The sequence below is a fragment of the Leucoraja erinacea genome, chromosome 7 (genome assembly GCF_028641065.1).
Source record: "Leucoraja erinacea ecotype New England chromosome 7, Leri_hhj_1, whole genome shotgun sequence".
Classification (NCBI taxonomy): Eukaryota; Metazoa; Chordata; class Chondrichthyes; order Rajiformes; family Rajidae; genus Leucoraja; species Leucoraja erinaceus.
Window position 1 is genome coordinate 76272402 of NC_073383.1, and position 20012 is coordinate 76292413.

General features: G+C 44.7%; 1 protein-coding gene across 3 annotated transcripts in view; it reads left to right on the forward strand.

Annotated features, from left to right (window-relative positions):
• Nucleotides 1-2236: 2236 nt before the first annotated feature.
• The window catches only part of slc49a4 (solute carrier family 49 member 4), a 91599-nt gene continuing 73823 nt past the window's right edge, over nt 2237-20012 (forward strand). For all 3 annotated transcript variants that reach the window (XR_008723787.1, XM_055638785.1, XM_055638786.1), the window contains exon 1: nt 2237-2528. Coding sequence is in view for 2 of the 3 variants with exons in the window: in XM_055638785.1 (XP_055494760.1) it covers nt 2249-2528 (280 nt within the window). In the remaining variant the exon portion in view is untranslated. The remainder of the gene's footprint in view (nt 2529-20012) is intronic.

The window sequence follows — 20012 nt, forward strand, 5'->3', positions numbered from 1 at the left end:
ACAGGGTCTTGGTGAGACCACACCTGGAGTATTGCGTACAGTTTTGGTCTCCAAATCTGCGGAAGGACATTATTGCCATAGAGGGAGTGCAGAGAAGGTTCACCAGACTGATTCCTGGGATGTCAGGACTGTCTTATGAAGAAAAACTGGATACACTTGGTTTATACTCTCTAGAATTTAGTAGATTGAGAGGGGATCTTATAGAAACTTACAAAATTCTTAAGGGGTTGGACAGACTAGATGCAGGAAGATTGCTCCCGATGTTGGGGAAGTCCAGGACAAGGGGTCACAGCTTAAGGATAAGGGGGAAATCCTTTAAAACCGAGATGAGAAGAACCTTTTTCACACAGAGAGTGGTGAATCTCTGGAACTCTCTGCCGCAGAGGGTAGTCGAGGCCAGTTCATTGGCTATATTTAAGAGGGAGTTAGATGTGGCCCTTGTGGCTAAGGGGATCAGAGGGTATGGAGAGAAGGCAGGTACGGGATACTGAGTTGGATGGTCAGCCATGATCATATTGAATGGCGGTGCAGGCTCGAAGGGACGAATGGCCTACTCCTGCACCTAATTTCTATGTTTCTATTATTTTCCAACGATCAATAGATTTACGATCAGTTCCTGTGGATTGGAGGATAGCTAATGCTATCCCACTTTTCAAGAAAGGAGCGAGAGAGAAAATGGGGAATTACAGACCAGTTAGCCTGACTTTGGTGGTGTGAAAGATGCTGGAGTCAATTATTAAAGATGTAATAATGGGGCATTTGGATAGCAGTAAAAGCATTAGTCCAAGTCAACATGGATTTATGATTTTACAATGCATTTAAGCCTCTCCCATTTTTATGAGATGAATTCCTGGAATATGCAGGAAGTTTATTGTAACCTAGTGCTACTTGCCTGAACAATGGATGATATATCACTTAAATGCAATTGTTTTCAGTTGTGTGGAGAGACCTGTATATTGAAAATGTGTTTTGCCTCTAATATGTCAATTTACCTTAAATGTAGAAGAGCTTATTAAAATCTTCTTACAAAGACAATTAAGTATTTTCTATCTATCCTCTTTTGGACCCAAGGCATAGCAGAGCTGCCAACTCTCACGAAGAGGTAAGGGAGGGAGAGATGGAAGGGGTGGGAGAGAGGGAAGGGAAGGAGATCGCGAAGAGAGGGGGAGAGAGAGAGAGAGGAGGGAGAGAGAGAGAGAGAGAGCGAGAGAGAGAGAGAGGGAGCGAGAGATCGAGAGGAGGGGGGAGAGAGAGATCGAAAGAGAGGGAGAGGGGGGAGAGGGGGGAGAAGGGGGAGAGGGAGAAAGGGGAAAAGGGGGGGGACAGGGAGAAGGGGGACAGGGACAAGGGGGAGAGGGGAGAAAGAGGAGGGAGGGGAGAGGGGGAGAGGGGGGAGGGAGAGGGAGGGGAGAAGGGAAAGGGGGGGGACAGGGGAAGGGGGGGGGGGGAGAAGGGGGACAGGGACAAGGGGGAGAGGGAGAAGGGCGAGACGGAGAGAGGAACGATAGCACATTATAACGTGCAGCCATCCCATTCCCACCAAAGATTATAGAGCAGAGCTCCACTAGTATCTTTGATTGCGGCCGCCACCACCGAACCCCCCGACCCACCATTGCACCCAAAGATGATAGAGCAGAGTTATATAATATTTGATTGCACCCTTCTTCACGGCGGGCTTGTGATGTCTTGTATGTATGTGAGTGTTGTTTGCTATGTCCCTATGTTCGAGGAATATAATGGGTAACAGCCGCCCATTCTCGGACTCGAAAAATCTCCTGGTCACTGGACCTGATGTGTCCGCGGGCCATAGTGTGCAGACTAATCCCTTACAAAACAAAACCAAAAACGTACAGAAGTGTTAAAATTGTCTTTATTATTGTGGTGAGTAAAGAACTATTAAAAATAAGTCTAAGAACTTTCTAATGTACCGACTAATGTTTCCCAATGGCCGTTGATGGGAGAACAGAAAATACCATTTTCACGACAGAATATCGACTGAAAATAATAAAAATATTTTCTCACCTTTCTTTTTTATTGGGGAACCTAAAGAATGACAGGTTGGGTCGTTTAGATTTACGATTAGAATACTTGATAGCGGAGCAGTGAGATGAAGATTTAGCTGAGGACGCCATTACAGCCCAATAAATGCTTAACAATATGGCGTCGACGGTCACACACGTCATACTACGCGTTTTTCGAGGAGTGGTCTATCTTGTCCCTCTACGATCTTTGGTCAGTGCCGCCCGCGATGTGGGCGGCAGAGGAGGAGGAGAGGAGGCCGCTGCTCGGCCCGCCGCCCTGCCAGGCATACGGCAGCAACCGCGTGTTCGGGCGCCGCTGGCTGGTGCTCGGCATCTTCTCGCTGCTCGGCTTCATGCAGGGCCTGGTGTGGAACTCGTGGGGGCCGATCCAGAACTCGGCCCGCCGCGCCCTGGGCTTCACCACGCCCGACATCAGCCTGCTGGTGCTGTGGGGGCCCATCGGCTTCGCGCCCTGCTTCCTCTTCACCTGGCTCATGGACACCAAAGGTACGCGGGGAGGGGGTGTATGGGGAGGGGGCAATGGGAGAGGGGTGTGAAGTAGGGAGATAATGGGAGGGGGTAATGGACTGGGTGGGTAATGAAGTTTGGGGGGCAATGGAGTAGGAGGGTAATGGAGGGGGTGGTAGTGTGTGTGTGTATGTTTGGGGGGTGGGAGGGTAAAGAGGTTGGGGTCATGTTCAAGTTCAAGTGAGTTTATTGTCATGTGTCCCTGTATATGGACACAATGAAATTCTTGCTTTGCTTCAGCACAACAGAACATAGTAGGCATTTACTACAAAACAGATCAGTGTGTCCATATACCATAATATAAATATATACACACATGAATAACTGATCAAGTGCAAATAGCAGAAAGTGGTTATTAATAATCAGAGTTTTGTCCGAGCCAGGTTTAATAGCCTGATGGCTGTGGGGAAGTAGCTATTCCTGAACCTGGTTGTTGCAGTCTTCGGGCTCCTGTACCTTCTACCTGAAGGTAGCAGGGAGATGAGTGTGTGGCCAGGATGGTGTGGGTCTTTGTTGATACTGCCAGCCTTTTTGAGGCAGTGACTGCGATAAATCCCCTCGATGGAAGGAAGATCAGAGCCGATGATGGACTGGGCAGTGTTTACTACTTTTTGCAGTCTTTTCCTCTCCAGGGCGCTCAAATTGCTGAACCAAGCCAGCAACCGGTCAGCATGCTCTCTACTGTGCACCTGTAGAAGTTAGAGAGAGTCTTCCTTGACAAACCGACTCTCCGTAATCTTCTCAGGAAGTAGAGGCACTGATGAGCTTTCTTGATAATTGCATTAGTGTTCTCGGACCAGGAAAGATCTTCAGAGATGTGCACGCCCAGGAATTTGAAGCTCTTGACCCTTTCAACCATCGTTGATATAAATGGGGCTGTGGGTCCCCCTCCTACTCCTTCCAAAGTCCACAATCAGTTCCTTGGTTTTGTTGGTGTTGAAGGCCAGGTTATTGCGCTGGCACCATATGGACAGTTGCTCGATCTCTCTTCTACATGGAGTGGGAAGATAATGAGGTGGGAGGGAGGAGGTAATGAAGTTTGGGGGGCAATGCGAGGGGAGGACGAGAGGGGCAATGTGAGTAAAGCCCGCTTACGTACTATCTACAAGGAGACTCATGGCATCATCCCCAGTAACAAATCTCACCTCATTCAATCCAATACCCAGAAGTTTACTAGACAGTCCTCGCATCACATTATTTATACTAGAATTAGAGCAAACAAAAATAGCTATCCACAGTCACTACGTCCATGGACTATCCCAGAGTGGAACATCCTCCCCGGCACCACCAGATGTGCACCAACCTTGTCGCTCTTCAAGCCGCAGCTCGACAACTTTGGACATGGATCATCTCACCAAACTTGCCCGCTTAAAAATCCAAACAGCCCTTTTGCAACTAGTGCCCATGCGAGCGTAACCTGCATGAGATAGCCCAGCTGTTGACGGTCGTGCAGTAGCAAGCAGAAGTAATGGAGTGGAAGGGTAATGGGTTGGGATGGTAATGTGTGTGGGAGGGGGTAATTGGGTTGGGGTAATGGAATGGGTGGAGGAGAGGGGCAATGGTAATGGAGTGGGAGGGTAATGTGTGTAGGGGGGGGGGGGGTTGTAACGAGGTTGGGAGGGGAGAGTAGTGGGGAGGGAGAGAGGTGCTAGATATGCCAGAGAGAGGGGTAATGAGGGGGGGGGAGGGTTGAGGGGAGGGAGGTGGTAATGGGTCAGTAAAGGGTAACGATTAACGATGAGGATGATCAACCTTGATCATATTGAATCCGAAGTAGAGTCTCGACCCGAAATGTCACCCCTTCTTTCTCTCCAGAGATGTTTGTTGCCTGTCCCGCTGAGTTACTCCAGCTTTTTGTGTATCATGATCATATTGAATGGCAACGCTGGCTCGAAGGGCCAATTGGCCTACTCCTGCACCTATTTTCTGTGTTTTTATGTAATGGGGTAAAGGGGGGTGGGGGGCAGGGTAAATGGGTAGGTATTGGGATGGAGGAGGGTCGGGGGGTTAATGAGGAAGGAGGGGGTAATGGGATGGGAGGGTGATGGGGATAAGAGGAGCATGGGGAAAGAGGTAGCTAGATAGAAAATGAAGGGGACAGGCATGGAAAAGGAGAGACAGGCAAGTTGAAAAGGGGGAGTGGGTACAGATGGCGAAGAGGGAGAAGGATAGGGCTATAGAAAGGGGGGAAAGAAAATCGATGGGGAAAAGTGGAAGGTGGCTAAAGGAGTTGAGATGGAGGAAGGAATGAGATGGGGGAAATTAAGGGATGGGGAGGAAAGAGGGCAGTAGCGGGAAATAAGATGGAAAAGGGCTTGATGTGAGGCACTGTGTTGATGGAGAGAAATTGTGTTGGGCATGAGATTTCTCCGCGTATTTCCACTGAGTTTGAAATTCGAAAAAAAAAACCTGTCTAAGTCTCCGCTATAAATAGCTTTCCGCGAGACAGTGAGCAGCTGCTCCAATGGTTGAGTGCGTGGAAATCTGTGGAGTCTATTTTAGCGGAAAGCGTGTACGCTGGTGCGGGCCGACCGTCTTTGCATGCAAATCGCTACGGCTAGCACTCGGCTCCGCACATGTAGAGTAGCGGTTTTCCTCTGTCCCCTAGACTTACCGTATAGGGGTTGGGGTGGGGAGCACAGAGTTACGTACACAACGGTCACACTGCAACTGTACGGCCTTGGTACGTATGTGCACTCTCCATCCAAGCAAGGAACAGGTATCGTGTTACAAGTATGTGTAGGTGTAATATAAAATATTTTCAATATGACTTAAGTATAAACAAACAAGGAGTTGGTATCATTTTAAGATATGATTATCACATTTTTGTGTAAATTAAGAAATGATAAGCAAGTAAAATGTATTATTTTACAGTATAATTAAAAAAAATTACAGTATAAATTAAGGGTAAATAGGCAAGAAAACGGTGCCATTTCAAGGTACAATTATCAAATAAAATCTGCCCGCTTTTACCCCTGCCAGGGGTGTTGCTCCTTGGAATCCCATCGCTTCCTCTTTTTTCAGTTTCCTGTCTCATGCCTGTGGTGTTTATAGTGGTTGGTTTGGAACAGTTTTTGCTTGTGTTCTGGTGTCTTGTATCTACAGTCTTATTATCATTTTTGCTGTTTTTAGAGCTTGGTGTGTTTCGTGTGCTGAAAGTCAAGCAATAACAACTAAATTAATTCCCACCCCCCAAAATAAGCCAACAGGGCTAATTATTTTCATCTTAAAATAAAACTTTTTTTTTGACATTCTTGGAGTAACTTTCTCAAATATTGCATGGTCATTAAAATTGTTGCAGCCAAGAAAATGGATCCAAGGGTTTGTTGTTAGGCTGATCTGTTTGTGTAAGGAAAGTGAACAAGGTAGGCATGCCTGCGTCTCATGCCCATCTGTAGAACTGAGTTACAGAACTCGGACGACACCTGCACATGCGCACACCTGGACCCCGAGTTCCAGTTCTGCTTCCAAGATGACACTCAACCCAGGCGACTATTTGCGTGCTTGCCACGGAAGCAGATCTCCAATCACATCTTACAATCGCTCCACACTCTTAAATATCTACTCATACAGCAACATTTCTTACTTTAACTATGATACACTGTAAATGGCTCGATTGTAATCGTGTACTGTCTTTCTGCTGGCTGGGCAGCACACAAAAAACTTTTTGGCACACGACAATAAACTAAACTAAACTGAAAGTTCATCATTGGTGAAGCATTTCGCTGAATAGAAGACGCATGTCCTTCACTGCACTGCCAAAAATTGACCCTGACATTCACACTCCGCAAAAGAACTTTGGAAGACGTGGATTACTTTCTCTATGTCAGCAGCCAACATCAACAGAGACAACAGACCCACACCACAGGGGGAGAGAGAAGGTGGGGGACGGGACTATATTGCACTAAATTGTCTCTTTGTTTTACTATTGAACTTCCCTTTGTTGCTCATTGTCTACTGTGTGATATGTTTACATATCTGCTGTGCTGCTGGAAGTAAGAATTTCATTGTTTCATTTTGTTTCCTTGTTTCCGTTCCCATGTGACTAAAAAAAATTCTTGATGGCTAATCTCAGTGATATAATGGACCGGACAGGTTTCGAGGGATATGGGCCAAGAGCAATCGGGCAGAACTCGTATAGATGTGACCTGTTGGTTGGTGTGGGGAGATTGGGCCGAGGGGCCTGTTTCCACGCTGTATCACTCTTAATTCATCAGCAAGTGCACTGCATCAGCACAGAGTTTGCTCATTTAAGAAAAGTACGTTTGAAGACCAAGACTTCAAAACCCTGCGGAAACGTTGGAGCATTGGAGCTCTGCAAATAAAGCTGCCTGTGCAAAATTGTCCATATTCGTTGTTTTGCCATTCAGTGTCTATTATCAGGCCTCCATCTGCAGCAATGGGACTCTGATCAAGCTTAATCTGATCTAATCTGTGCTCTGCGGTATTTCCATGTCAGATGCTAGACTTCTGAAACTGGCCTACTACTCTGAAATCCGTCACAGTAAGAGATTAACAGAAGGACAGAATAAATGTTTCGAGGATGTTCTCCAATTCGCCATCAAAAGATTGTAGCATCCACGCATTGGAATGTCTGACCTGTGACAGCTCGGATCTGAGAAGGAACATCCAGAAAGGTTCAGAGCATCTCCAATCTCTGTGATGTTAACACGTGGAGTTGAAGAAATGAACTGTGTTTCAAACCAATGCTGTGGAGTCAATACGCCTAACATCCGACTCCAACTCCGACTCCTTGATTTCTTGTGTATCCGACTCCAACTCCGACTCCGACCCCCACCCGTAGGTATAATAATTCTAAATCTGCTATGATGACATTACACAAGATGCCATTTCATAAGAACTACATGAATCATCAGGCTACCTTTTAAACCCATGTCCTTTAATGTTTGCGTCTAATGGCCGGTTCTCACGGTGCGACCTGACGCAAGATGTCACCAGAGTGAAGTGGTCGTGGTCCAGCACGAGTTCCGCACGATATAACGGGGGGTAGATAAAGAGTTCCCACGGTACTCGGCAATTCTGTCATTTGTGCGAGTGACTTGTCCGTCTCCCGATCTTTCCCGTTAATCGTGAATGAACATCGTGGACTGTAGTGTAGTTAATCACGTGGCACAAATGATGTCACTTTTTTTCACACACTATATAAATATCCTCCGTTCGTAGAATTGGCTCATTTGCAGACATGCCTATACAAAGTTGGTTCGAGTACAGGCTGGTTGTTATTTTCATTGACGCTCTGTATGCATTAGCGCAACATGTGCATCGAAAACGCTTGCGTGAAGGCAGAAGGGTGAGATTAATTAAAAAGAGAATTAAGAGGAAGTCTCACTGGGTTAAGCCCATGGCTCTTAGAGACATGATTCCTACTTCAAACAAAGAGGGTGTAAAAGCTGTCTGCCACTACTTTTACATTGCAGCTGCAGGGAACAGACAGACTTATAAGATAAATTAAAGGTAACTGCAAAAACAGCACTTTTACATCTGTAGCATTGTATGTTTTTAAATCATGGATAACATTAAATTGTTCTCCTGTACATAAACTAATATATTGTTATAGATACTCACATGAGCACGCGGGATACTCCGCAGCCTTCGTCTCCAGCAGGTTGCGTTTTCTCTCCCTATTTCTATAATCCTCTCTGGATTTGTCATAGAGAATCTCATTGCATTGGTACCACTCCACCAGTTTCCCCTCTTGTTCCCTGTTGAAGTTATATGGCCTTACCTTCTGCCATCTTCCCTTTATGTTATCATCTGCTGAGGCTATTGGGGAGGCAACAGCTACTGGGGAGGCAATCCCAAATCCACCTTGATCACCCTCTCCCTGCTCCAAGGAGCCCACAGGCAGTGGTATCTCTGGCATCTCCTCTTGCCTCTCCACCTGTCTCTCTTGCCGAGTCTCCTCCTCATTTACCTGCATGGCTAAAAACTTTCTGACTTTCTTTGACCCCTTTCTTTGCGCTTTTCTGAGAGGCATCTCTGCAAGTCTTACTGTGAAAAAGATTCTCAAACAATGACAATTAGGTGGGACGTCCTCGGTGGACACATGGTCCATTGGCGATATTGAGACCACCTTTTTTACTCACCTTATGTCCCCTCTGTCAAGCTTCCGGGTTTACCGTTTGCAGGAGTTCCCACGGTACCCGCAAGAGTCATTACGGATATCGCACGGATATCGCACTGGCATCTGCGTTCATACAATGTTGCAACGCTCAGCAAAAAAGTGCTCAAGTCACTCTTGGAGAAATTCAAAAATGTTTGAATTTTCTCCCGACCTTACAAAGTTACACGACTATCTGCCGTTAGTGCCACGGAGGTCCTCGGTGGTCCACGAATGCCGTACTGTTATCGCAGGAGGTTCCCACGATGTTAAACTCTTGTTAAGTCTTGCGTCAGGTCGCACCGTGAGAAAGCCCTTTAATGGTTGTAGTTATGCTATTGTGGTTTTTATTGTTTATTCTTGAAAAAAAAAACAATTCATTATGCTAAAAGAAAAAAAAGTTACATATAGGACTATGACAAAATTAACATTCAATTGAATAAAATAAAAATTATAAAAGCATTACCACAAAATGTATTAAACCTAGGCCACAGGTATGAGCTAAATGGCTAAATTATGACAAAAAAATTCTCAAGAGCAACAGAAATTAAAACTAAATGCATAGGTTGTTAAGTTTGCTACAAAAATGTCAAAAATGTATTAATAAATTGTCCTTTGGAACAGAATTGCTTCTGCCAGATCCTCTTTCATTGAAGCCCTTAAATCTGATTTAATTATGTTCAGTGTGTCGAACAGTCTCTCCACGCTAACCTGAGTGGGTGGTTTGGCTGTTACTTTCATAGTTGCAAATTTTACTATTTCTGGATAAGCAGGGATGACTTCTTGTACTGTAAGTTTAGATGACCAATCATATTTCTTTACTTTTTAATCACCAAGAAAATCTTAAATTCCATTAGTTTAACATCAAAAGTCTGCCTTCCCATGTTTAAACGGGAACGTGCGCGGTATGTTTAAAAAGTGGGATTTATTCCGATTTACGTTGTCTCTGAAATTTTTATTGTGGTCTGAGTCTGAGTCGGGACTTTTTTTTACCCACTCCGACTCCTGCAGCACCAAAATTACAACAACAACAACAACAAATCCGACTCCGACTCCACAGCCCTGTTTCAAACACCATGCTTAGTGACCCAGTTGTGGCAAAATCTTTGGTTTCCATATAGGATGCTTCTGCTACCATGAAACGCACAGAACTGAACATAGGACATTACAGCACACGAGCAAGCCAATCGGCCCACATTATCCATGCTGAACACAATGCCAAGTTAAACTAATCTCTAGAAACAAGGAAATGCAGCTGTTGGTTTACAACAAAGGAGACTAGGTGCTGGTGTAACTCAGCAGATCAGGAAGCATCTATGAAGGGAGAAACTAATCTCTTCTGCCTGCACGTGATCCATAACCGCCAATGTCCCTGCATATCCATGTGCCTATCTGAAGGACTCTCAAACAGCACTATCGTATCTGCCTCCACCACCATCTAAAATACTAAAATGTGTCCTGTGCCCAACTGTCCTGAAGGTTACCCAGGCCAAGATATACGTATACCCCCACCGCCCCCCACCGATGTTGAGAGTCTACCACTCAACAATCAACGAATGGTGTGAAATGCTCCCCACCTATTGGCACAAGGGACTTCTTAACATCTTGTCCTGTGTATTTGATTCTAAAAAACTTGCTCCTCATATCCTTTAAACTTTGCCTCTCTCACCTTGAAGCTATGTTCTCTAGTCTTTAAAATTTCCACACTGAGGGAAAACGGTTCTGACTGTCTACCCTATCTATGCTTGTATAAGTGTATATAATTCTATCAGTTCTCTGATGAGCCTCCAAAAATTCTAGAGTGTAGCTAATAATCCAGGCAGCATTCTGGTAAACGTTTTCAGTCCCTCTCCAAAGCCTCCACATCCTTTCTGTAATGAAGTTACCAGAAGTGCACACACTACTCCAAATGCAGCGTAGCCAAAGTCCTACAATGCTGCAACATGACTTCCTGACTCTTGTACTCGCTTCCCTGACCGATGAAGGCAAGCAGGCCATCGAGGAAACACTATTCTCAATCCCAAGGAACTGCCTAAGAAGATAAGGTATTGGGGAAGTGCTGGTGATATAATATTGGAAGTACCACAGGTTGGGCAGTACCTGAGGAGAGGTAAAAAATTATCATTATGAATCAGCTATTGTGTAGAGTTCTTATTTGCAAAACCTTTCAGGGCATCGTCCCAACCATTGTCCACGTCATAGGTGTGTCTATATGGTCTATACTGAGCTTTATCTCCCGTTCTGTATTATAATTATGTTTACATATTCAGTTGTGCTGCAGCAAGTAAGAATTTCATTGTCCTATCTGGGACACATGACAATAAAACTCTCTGGACTCTTGACTTGACTCTACTCCACCATTCCATCATGGCTGATCTATCTCTCCTAACGCAATTCTCCTGCCATCTCCCCATAACCCCTGACACCCGTGCTAATCAAGAATCTATCTACCTCTGCCGTAAAAATATCCATAAACTTAGCATCCACAGCCTTCAGAGACAATGAATTCCACAGATTCGCCACCCTCTGAATAAAAAAAAAAAGTCCTTCTCATCTCCTTCTTACAGGAACATCCTTTAATTCTGAGGCTATGACCTCAGGTCCTAGTCTCTCCCACAAGTGGAAACATCCTCTCCACAGCCATTATTTGTGCTCTGCAGCCCTACAATCCTGGTTTCCTAAATATTAAATTCCATACTTTTTTCTGCATAAATCAGCAAACTCTTTATCTCATGTTTTCTCTTTTGCAGCTACTTATTGTCTGCATCAATCTCATGATAGTCCTTACTAATATCATCAGTAAATCATGCTGTTATTGCTCTCAACTTTTCCATTACTGCTAAATGCTTGCATCTGGAGATCGACGAAGCAAGGATGTTGTAGACATGGATTTTAGTAAGGCTTTTGATATGATCCCGAATGGGAGGCTGGTCTGGAAGATTAAGATATGCAGGATTTACAGTCAGTTGGTCATATGATAGATATAGATATGCCATTTATTGTCACTATACATGTACAGTGAAACTGAAAGCTGCTCGTACTCAGTGCATACATACAATTTTACACAAAAAACAAGAAACAGAAAAACAAAACAGAAGGGAGATGGGGGGGGGGGGAATAGGTGCACAAATTCTACGGCGCTACATACATATATACATATATACAGATGGAAGTCCGTGTTGGGCGGTGTAGTCAGTGCATGTGTGGATTTGAATTTATGGTAGATATAATTCTCGGGAAGCAGCTATTCCTGAGTCTGTTTGTCCTGGATTTGATGCACCTATAGCGCCTTCCAGAGGGCAGCAGGTCGAACAGTCCAAACGCAGGATGGGAGCTGTCTTTGGTGATCTTCTTTGCCCTGCTAAGGCAGCGGGAGGTGTAGATGTCCATCAGGGAGGGGAGAGGGCAACCAATGATCCTCTGCGTTGTCCTGGTTACCCTCTGAAGCCTCTCCCTGTCTGCCATGGTGCAGCTGCCATACCATGCTGTAATGCAGTATGTCAGCAGGCTCTCGATGGACGAGCGGTAGAAGGTCAGCAGCAGGTTAGAGTCCAGGTTGTGCTTCCTGAGGACCCTCAGGAAGTGCAGCCGCTGCTGAGCCTTCTTGATGACCGCTGTCGTGTTGTCCGTCCAGGAGATGTCAGCCGCGATATGGACGCCGAGAAACCGGAAGGTGTTGACCCTCTCCACACACTCGCCGTTAATGTGTAGGGGGACTAAGTCGGTGCTGTGCCTCCTGAAGTCGACAATGAGCTGTTTTGTTTTCCTGGTGTTCAGAGCCAGATTGTTTTCTGAGCACCAGGTTGTCAACTTCAGGACTTCCTCTCTGTAGGCTGCCTCGTCTCCCTTTGAAATAAGTCCGACCACAGTAGTGTCGTCAGCAAATTTGACGATGCGGTTGTTGTTGTGGGCCGGACTACAGTCGTAGGTGTAGAGACAGTATAAGAGGGGGCTTAGCACACAGCCCTGTGGGGAACCGGTACTCAACCTGCGAGTGGAGGAGAGGTGGGGGCCAAGTCTCACAGTCTGGGGCCGGTTTGTGAGGAAATCCTTAATCCAGGCACATGTGACAGTGGGGAGGCCGAGAGTGACCAGTTTACCAATGAGGATGTCCGGGATGATTGTGTTAAAGGCTGAACTAAAATCCACAAAGAGCATCCGGACGTAGCTCTGCCCCTGCTCCAGATGGCTCAGCACAGAGTGGAGAGCTACGGTGATGGCGTCTTCTGTGGATCTGTTTTGGCGATAAGCGAATTGGTGGGGGTCGAAGTCTGGTGGTAGATAGTCCTTGATGTGCTGGAGGACCAATCTCTCGAAGCACTTCGTGATTACCGGAGTGAGGGCAACAGGACGGTAGTCATTAAGGCTGGTGATGGGAGACTTCTTCGGCACAGGGACGATTGTGGCTGATTTTAGGCAGGACGGAATAACTGCCTGGGCCAGGGAGAGATTGAAAATTCTGGTGAAGATGGCAGTGAGCTGGTGGGCGCACGCTTTGAGCACCTTACCAGGGACTCCATCTGGGCCGGTAGCCTTCTTGGGGTTCACTGCCAGGAGCACCCGTCTGACATCGTGTTCCCCGACAGTGAGTGGGGTAGTACAGGAGCCAGGTGAGGGTGGGAACAGGGCTGTAGCAGGTGAGTGCTGCTGTTGTGATGTTTCAAAGCGGGAGAAGAAGCAATTTAGCTTTTCTGCCAGCGGCGCACTCAGGTCTTCTGACTTTGTGGCACAGCCTCTGTAGTTGGTAATGTCTTGTATGGATTCAGAACTGGCGTATTCATGGAAGACAGAGGGTTGTGGAAGGTATTCTGGCTGGTGGAGTGCGATCAGTGGTCGCATGGATCTTATTAAAGTTTGCAGATGGTACACAGAACTGTGGCAAGAAGAATGCAGTGAGGGGTCGAGACAGGCCCAGTGAATGGTCAACAATATAATAGGACAAAATGAGTTTATTGTCACGTGTACCTTGTAACAGTGAAAAGCATTTGTTACGTGCTGTCCAGTCAGTGGAAAGACAATGCATCGTAACAATCGAGCCATTTACAGTGTACCAATTCATAAGGGAGTAACGTTTTGTGAAGAAATGTTACTGTAGAATAAAGATTATGGAGCAATTGTAATATGTGATTGTAAATCTGCTTCTGGTGGGGTCACAACATCTGGAGCCTGGATCGCCTTGGCGCAGAGGAAGAACAAAGAGGGAAGAGACAGAGACTTAATTAAAATTGAATCTGAATCTGAGGAGGTGTTTGGTGAACTCACTGTGGTGGATGTTAAATTTGTGTTGATTGTATGTTTTTGTCATTTTTTATTATATGTATGACTGCAGGGAAACAAAATTTCGTTCCGACCGAAAGGTCTGAATGACAATAAACAAATCTAATCTAATCTAATCAATGGCCTTTAATAGAAATGCAAGTTGCACAATTACTTTTATTGCAAAGGCTAGTGGTACAATGCGTTTAATGGCAAGCGGATTTGAGTACAAGAGCAGACATTTTCCTATGGTTGTAACAGTACGCTACTAGAGTATAATTGCAATACTGTTTTGACTTGTGATATTTGATAACTACTGTATCCTAGTACAATAGGATAGACTACTGTACAGGAGCTAATCCTTCAGTGCTAGAATAGAGGACTAGCTGTCCTTTCCAAGGAAGAACTTATTTGCTATAAAGTGATTTCCCGGACTCCATGGTCATTGTTTTGGGAGATTTTAACAAGGTTAACCTCAGCCGAGAGCTTCCAAAATACAGACATCACTACCTGCCCCACCAGAGGGGAGAGAACACTTGATCATTGTTTTACAACAATCAGGAATGCATATCGCTCTGTTCCCCATGCGGCTCTGGGACTTTCTGATCATTGTTTAGTTCACCTTATTCCGACCTACAGGCAGAAACTTAAATCTGCTAAGCCTGTGGTCAGAGCAATCAAAAAGTGGACAAGCGAGGGCATTGAAAACCTACAGTCCTGATTTGTCTGCACGGATTGGAATGTGTTCATGGAAGCAACCTCAAGCCTCGGTGAATATATAGACACTGTTACATCATATGTCAGCTTTTGTGAGGACAGTTGCATTCCCACTAGGACCTGGACCTGGTTCAACAATGACAAGCCTTCGTTTACAGGAGAACTCGGACAGCTCCGCCAATCTAAAGATGAGACCTACAGGTGTGGGGATGCAGACCTCTACAGGCAGGCCAAGTACAAGCTGAGAAGAGAAATCAGAGCTGCCAAAGAAAGGTACTCTGAGAAGTTGAGGAGCAAGTTCTCAGCTAATGACTCATCTTCAGTGTGGAAGGGCTTGCAAGAAATCACCAGCTACAAGAGGTAATCCCCCCCCCCCCCCCCCCCCCGCCCCGCTCCTTGGACAATCGTCAGCTGACCGACGACCTGAATGAATTCTACTGCAGGTTCCATAGACAAAAACATAACCCCGGTTTACTGGTCTTAATGACTACAGGCCTGTCGCACTGAACTCTGTAATCACCCTGGAAAGACTTGTGCTGGCCCACCTGAAAATTATCACAAACCCCCTGCTGGTCCCCCTGCAGTTTGCATACCGGGCTAATAGATCAGTGGATGACGCAGTCAATCCAGGCCTGTACTTCATCCTCCAGCACCTAGACCGCCAAGGGACCTATGCAAGGATTTTGTTTGTGGATTTTCACTCTGGATTCAACACCATTGTGCCAGAGCTACGACATTCCAAACTCTCCCAGTTGACTGTGCCTGAACCCCTCTGTAAGTGGATCACCAACTTCCTGACAGACAGGAGGCAGCATGTGAGGCTGAGAAAGCACATCTCAGACCCATTGATTCTCAGCATAGGAGCACCGCAAGGCTGCATACTCTCCCCTCTCCTTTACTCTCTCTACACCAACAACTGCACCTCCACAGACTCCTCTGTCAAGCTTCTCAAGTTTGTGGACAACACAACCCTGATTGGACTGATCCAGGATAGGTAGGAATCTGCATACAGACAGGAAGTGACACAGCTAGCGTCCTGGTGCCATCGCAACAACCTGGAGCTCAATGCCCTTCGGTGGAATTGATTGTAGACTTTAGGAGAGCTCTCCCTCCCCTATACCTCATGGAATGCGACTCTGGACTGTCAAAGCCACCACAGCCAGACATAACAACAGTTTTTTTTCCACGAGTAGTAGCTCTACTCAACAGCCAAAAGTCTGTAACCTCCTTTTGCTCTGGTATTTTATTTAATTCTAAAGTATAATGTTTTATTTTTAATTGTCTACTGCATATCATGTTGTTACTTGCGAGCAAAGCACCAAGGTAAATTCCTTGTATAAATACATATTTGGCTCATAAAATGTATTCAATTAAATTCAAGTGTGTGCATTAAATGTTTCACTGATGAAGGGAGGTATTGTTTACTAGAGATTTAAAACAACTAATCGGCCTGTTGGCCAACCGAGTCCGTGCTGACCAGCGATCACCCCATACACTAGCCTCCCCACACTAGCGACGATTTACAATCTACAGAGGCCAATTAATCTACAATCTACTTCTTTGGAGTAAAGATCCTATAGCAAGCAAGATAGCCCACTCGACAAAAAAGACGTAGTACGGTCATGGGCAGATTCATGAGTAATTTTCGGCCCCATTTCCGTAACCGGCTTCCATCTCCGCACCAAAGATCCCATAGCGGAGCAAAGATACTAGTACGGAGACGGAAGCTGGTTACGGAAACATCCTCGTAAAAATCAAAAGTTCTTTGGTAAAAATCTTCTCCTTTTTCAGAATTATAATTTATTAACACAAACCCCGCAACGTTGATTACACTGCGAGTCGGGTCGGGTTACTGAAATGGATGGAAAAAAAGGCCCACGTTCCGCTCCGTTGCGCACTACACATCAGCCCATTGCATTTAGCAGGAGTGGCCTATCTTGCTCCGCTATAGGATCTTTGCTTTGGAGTGTGGGAGGAAGCAGGAGCACCAGGAGAAAACCCATGCAGTCACAGAGTGAATGTACAAATGTACAGAAGGCACCTGCAGTCAGGATCGAACCCAGGTCTCTGGTGCTGTAAGGCAGTAACTCTACCGCTGTGCCACTGTGCCTCCCTCTATTGTTCTATTAGATTAAGCTCTACACCTGCTGGAGTTCAGATGAATGAAAGGTGATATCATGGAAGTATGGGGGGGGGGGGGGGGGGGGGGAAAGGGGACTGAATAGACAATTCAAGTGAAGATGTGATGTTCCCCCTGCCTTTGGTGTGGAGCCAGGAACCCAGAGGGTGAAGGTGAATCTCTTGTTCTCTATTCAAGAGGGGCGGTAGTTAAGTATGCTCAAGACGGAGATCAATAGGCTTTTGAACGTTAACGGAATCAAAACTTTTTGAAATTTAATTACCTTTCTGGATTTGGCCCTCGTCAGCATTTATTGTGCATCCCTAAATGCCCTTGGGGATACAGGTGTGATTAAACCACTGCAGCCCTTCTGGGTACAGTACTCCCAAAGTACTTTTGCTACCTGGATAGAAAAGTGGTGCTAAGGTAAAAGATCATCTGTGATTCAACTTGATGCTGGAACAGGTACAAGGTGCTGAAAAGCTGCCTCTGGCTTCTGTGTTTTTTACATTTTCTTTTGTATGCTTAAATTCTTGGGTTCAGCTGCATACAATGACATTTTATGGTCAAGTTAATAGTTTTAATTAATGGGAGAGCAAGTATCCTCGAACGAATGATGCAGAAAATGGTTTTGAACCACTTTTAAGTACTTTACGACTTTTCACCATCTTGATTTCTTGGCTGTATCTTCTGGGTCATTTGTGTCATGGTTTATGTGTACACATTCATTTAGTGGTCTCATTACAGAGATCTCATTAAAGCTACAGAGCGTGTAGGCTCTTGGGTTGATCAAGCATAATTATTAGAATAGGCAAAGTAATGGGCTATTTTCACAAGTTTTAAACTACGAGGAGTATCAACACAATTCTACAGGGTGTTAATGCTAATAGGAAACTCAGACTGGTGATCATAGTTTCCTTTAGCTAAAGAATGGCTAACCTTTGATTTGCTTCGCAGATGACCATTTCCCAACCTTCAAGTTGATGTTGTGCATTTTGGCTTTCACTATTAGACTGTTATGATCTCTGAATTATTAATTGTGGAATACTGGATCAGCAATGCCAGCCATGTACCAGAAAAGAGTCGAGAGTGTTTATTGTGATATGTCCCAGATAGGACAATGACATTCTTACTTGCTGCAGCACAATAGAATATGTAAGCACAGTACATTATATACATATGCACACATACTCAATAAATAAACAAATATAGAGCAATAATAATAATAATAATAATAGTCTTATAGATCAGAGCTTATTTGCTGTGGGGAAGAAGCTGTTCCTGAAACTGGTCGTTACAGTTTTTAAGCTCCTGTATCTTCTTCCCAATGGCTACGGTGAAATGAGTGTGTGGCCAGGTTGGTGTGGGTCTTTGATGATGTTGGCTGCCTTTTTGAGGCAGCGACTTCGATAGATCCCTTCGATGGTGGGGAGGTCAGAGCTGGTGATGGATTGGGCAGTGGTCCTTCTCATTCATAGATGATTCCTTCTCATTCATAGACTTGCTATTTATTTTTCCACGGGCCACTAATAATTATGCAACCATACAGTGCCCTCCATGATGTTTGGGACAAAGACCCATCATTTATTTATTTGCCTCTGTGCTCCACAATTTGAGATTTGTAATAGAAAAAAAAATCACGTGGCTAAAGTGCATATTGTCAGATTTGAACAAAAGCCATTTTTATACAATTTGTAGAAATTACAACAGTGTTTATACATAGTCCCCCCCCATTTCAGGGCACCATAATGTTTGGGACACAGCAATGTCATGTTAATAAAAGTAGTCGTGTTTAGTATTTTTTTTACATATCCATTGCATGCAATGACTGGTTGAAGTGTGTGATTCATGGACATCACCAGTTGCTGGGTGTCTTCTCTGGTGATGCTCTGCCAGGCCTGCATTGCAGCCATCTTTAGCTTATGTTTGTTTTGGGGGCTAGTTCCCCTCAGTTTTCTCTTCGGCGTATAAAAGGCATGCACTTTAACTACATGTGATTTCTTTCTATTACGAATCTCGAATTATGGAGTACAGAGGCAAATAAATAAATGATGGGTTTTTGTCCCAAACAGTATAGAGGGCACTGTATAACTGCCTGCGTTTGGGCGTTAAGATGGTGCTGCGGCAGAGTAGCTGCCTTGCAGAGCCAGAGACCTGACTACAGGTGCTGTCTGTACGTTCTCCCCGTGACAACGTTTTCCCCGGAAGCTCCGCTTTCCTCCCATACTCCAAAGACGTACAGGTTTGAAGGTGAATTGTGAATCTTTACAATGTTATAGATTGTAAATTGTCCCAAGTGTGTAGGATAGTGCTAGTGTATGGTGTGCACTGGTCAGCGTGAATTTGGTGGGCCGTGGGGTCTGGTTCTGCTCTATATCTTGAATCTAAACAAAACTGCCTCCTTCGGTTTTATAACAATTAACGATAAACGAAAAGAATGTGGAAGAATACATGAAACCTGACATGTTGTAATAGTCACTGAGTGTTGTGCCAATTCCTCATGCCTTTGTTATATTGTGTAATAAAATATTCATGTAACTCCTGTAGTTCTGCAAGATTTGTTTTGCAATGTTTTCCTTCCTCCAACGACGTATTTCTATTATCAATGTTGTCTGAACCTTAAATGTGGTACCTTAGTGATTATTCATACCCTATTGGAATGTAAATTTATGAGCATGATAAGAATAAGATTACAGTTACTGTGGTTATGGGGAGAAGGCTGGAGAACGTGATTGAGAGGGAAAGGTAGATCTTCATGATTGAATGACGGAATAGACTTGATGGGCTGAATGGCCTAATTCTGCTTCTATCACACGAACACTGAAAAATCTATTAAGGGGGAACTGATTCACTGCAGGTATTTAATATTTTTAAAAGGTGCGTGACTAAATGATGAAGTACTTGTATTTATGTGAGTTTTCTTGTTTTGGTTTTAATTTGTGGAAAATTTAGTATTCTGTTATTTATAAGGAAAAACACCAGCGTATGACTTGATTTTAATAGCTTTGATTAGTTTATTGTCATGTGGACTGAGGTAAAGTGAAAAGCTTTATGTAGCGTGCTATCCAGTCAGCGGGAAGACTATGTGTGATTACAATCTAAGCACAGTGCACAGATAGATAAAGAATAAAGGGAATAGATTTTAGTGCAAGGTAAAGTCCGATTAAAGATAGTCTGAGTGTCTCTAATGCAGTCGATGGTAGCTCACTATGGAATGGAAAACTTTATTGGCACATGTGACCTAGGCACA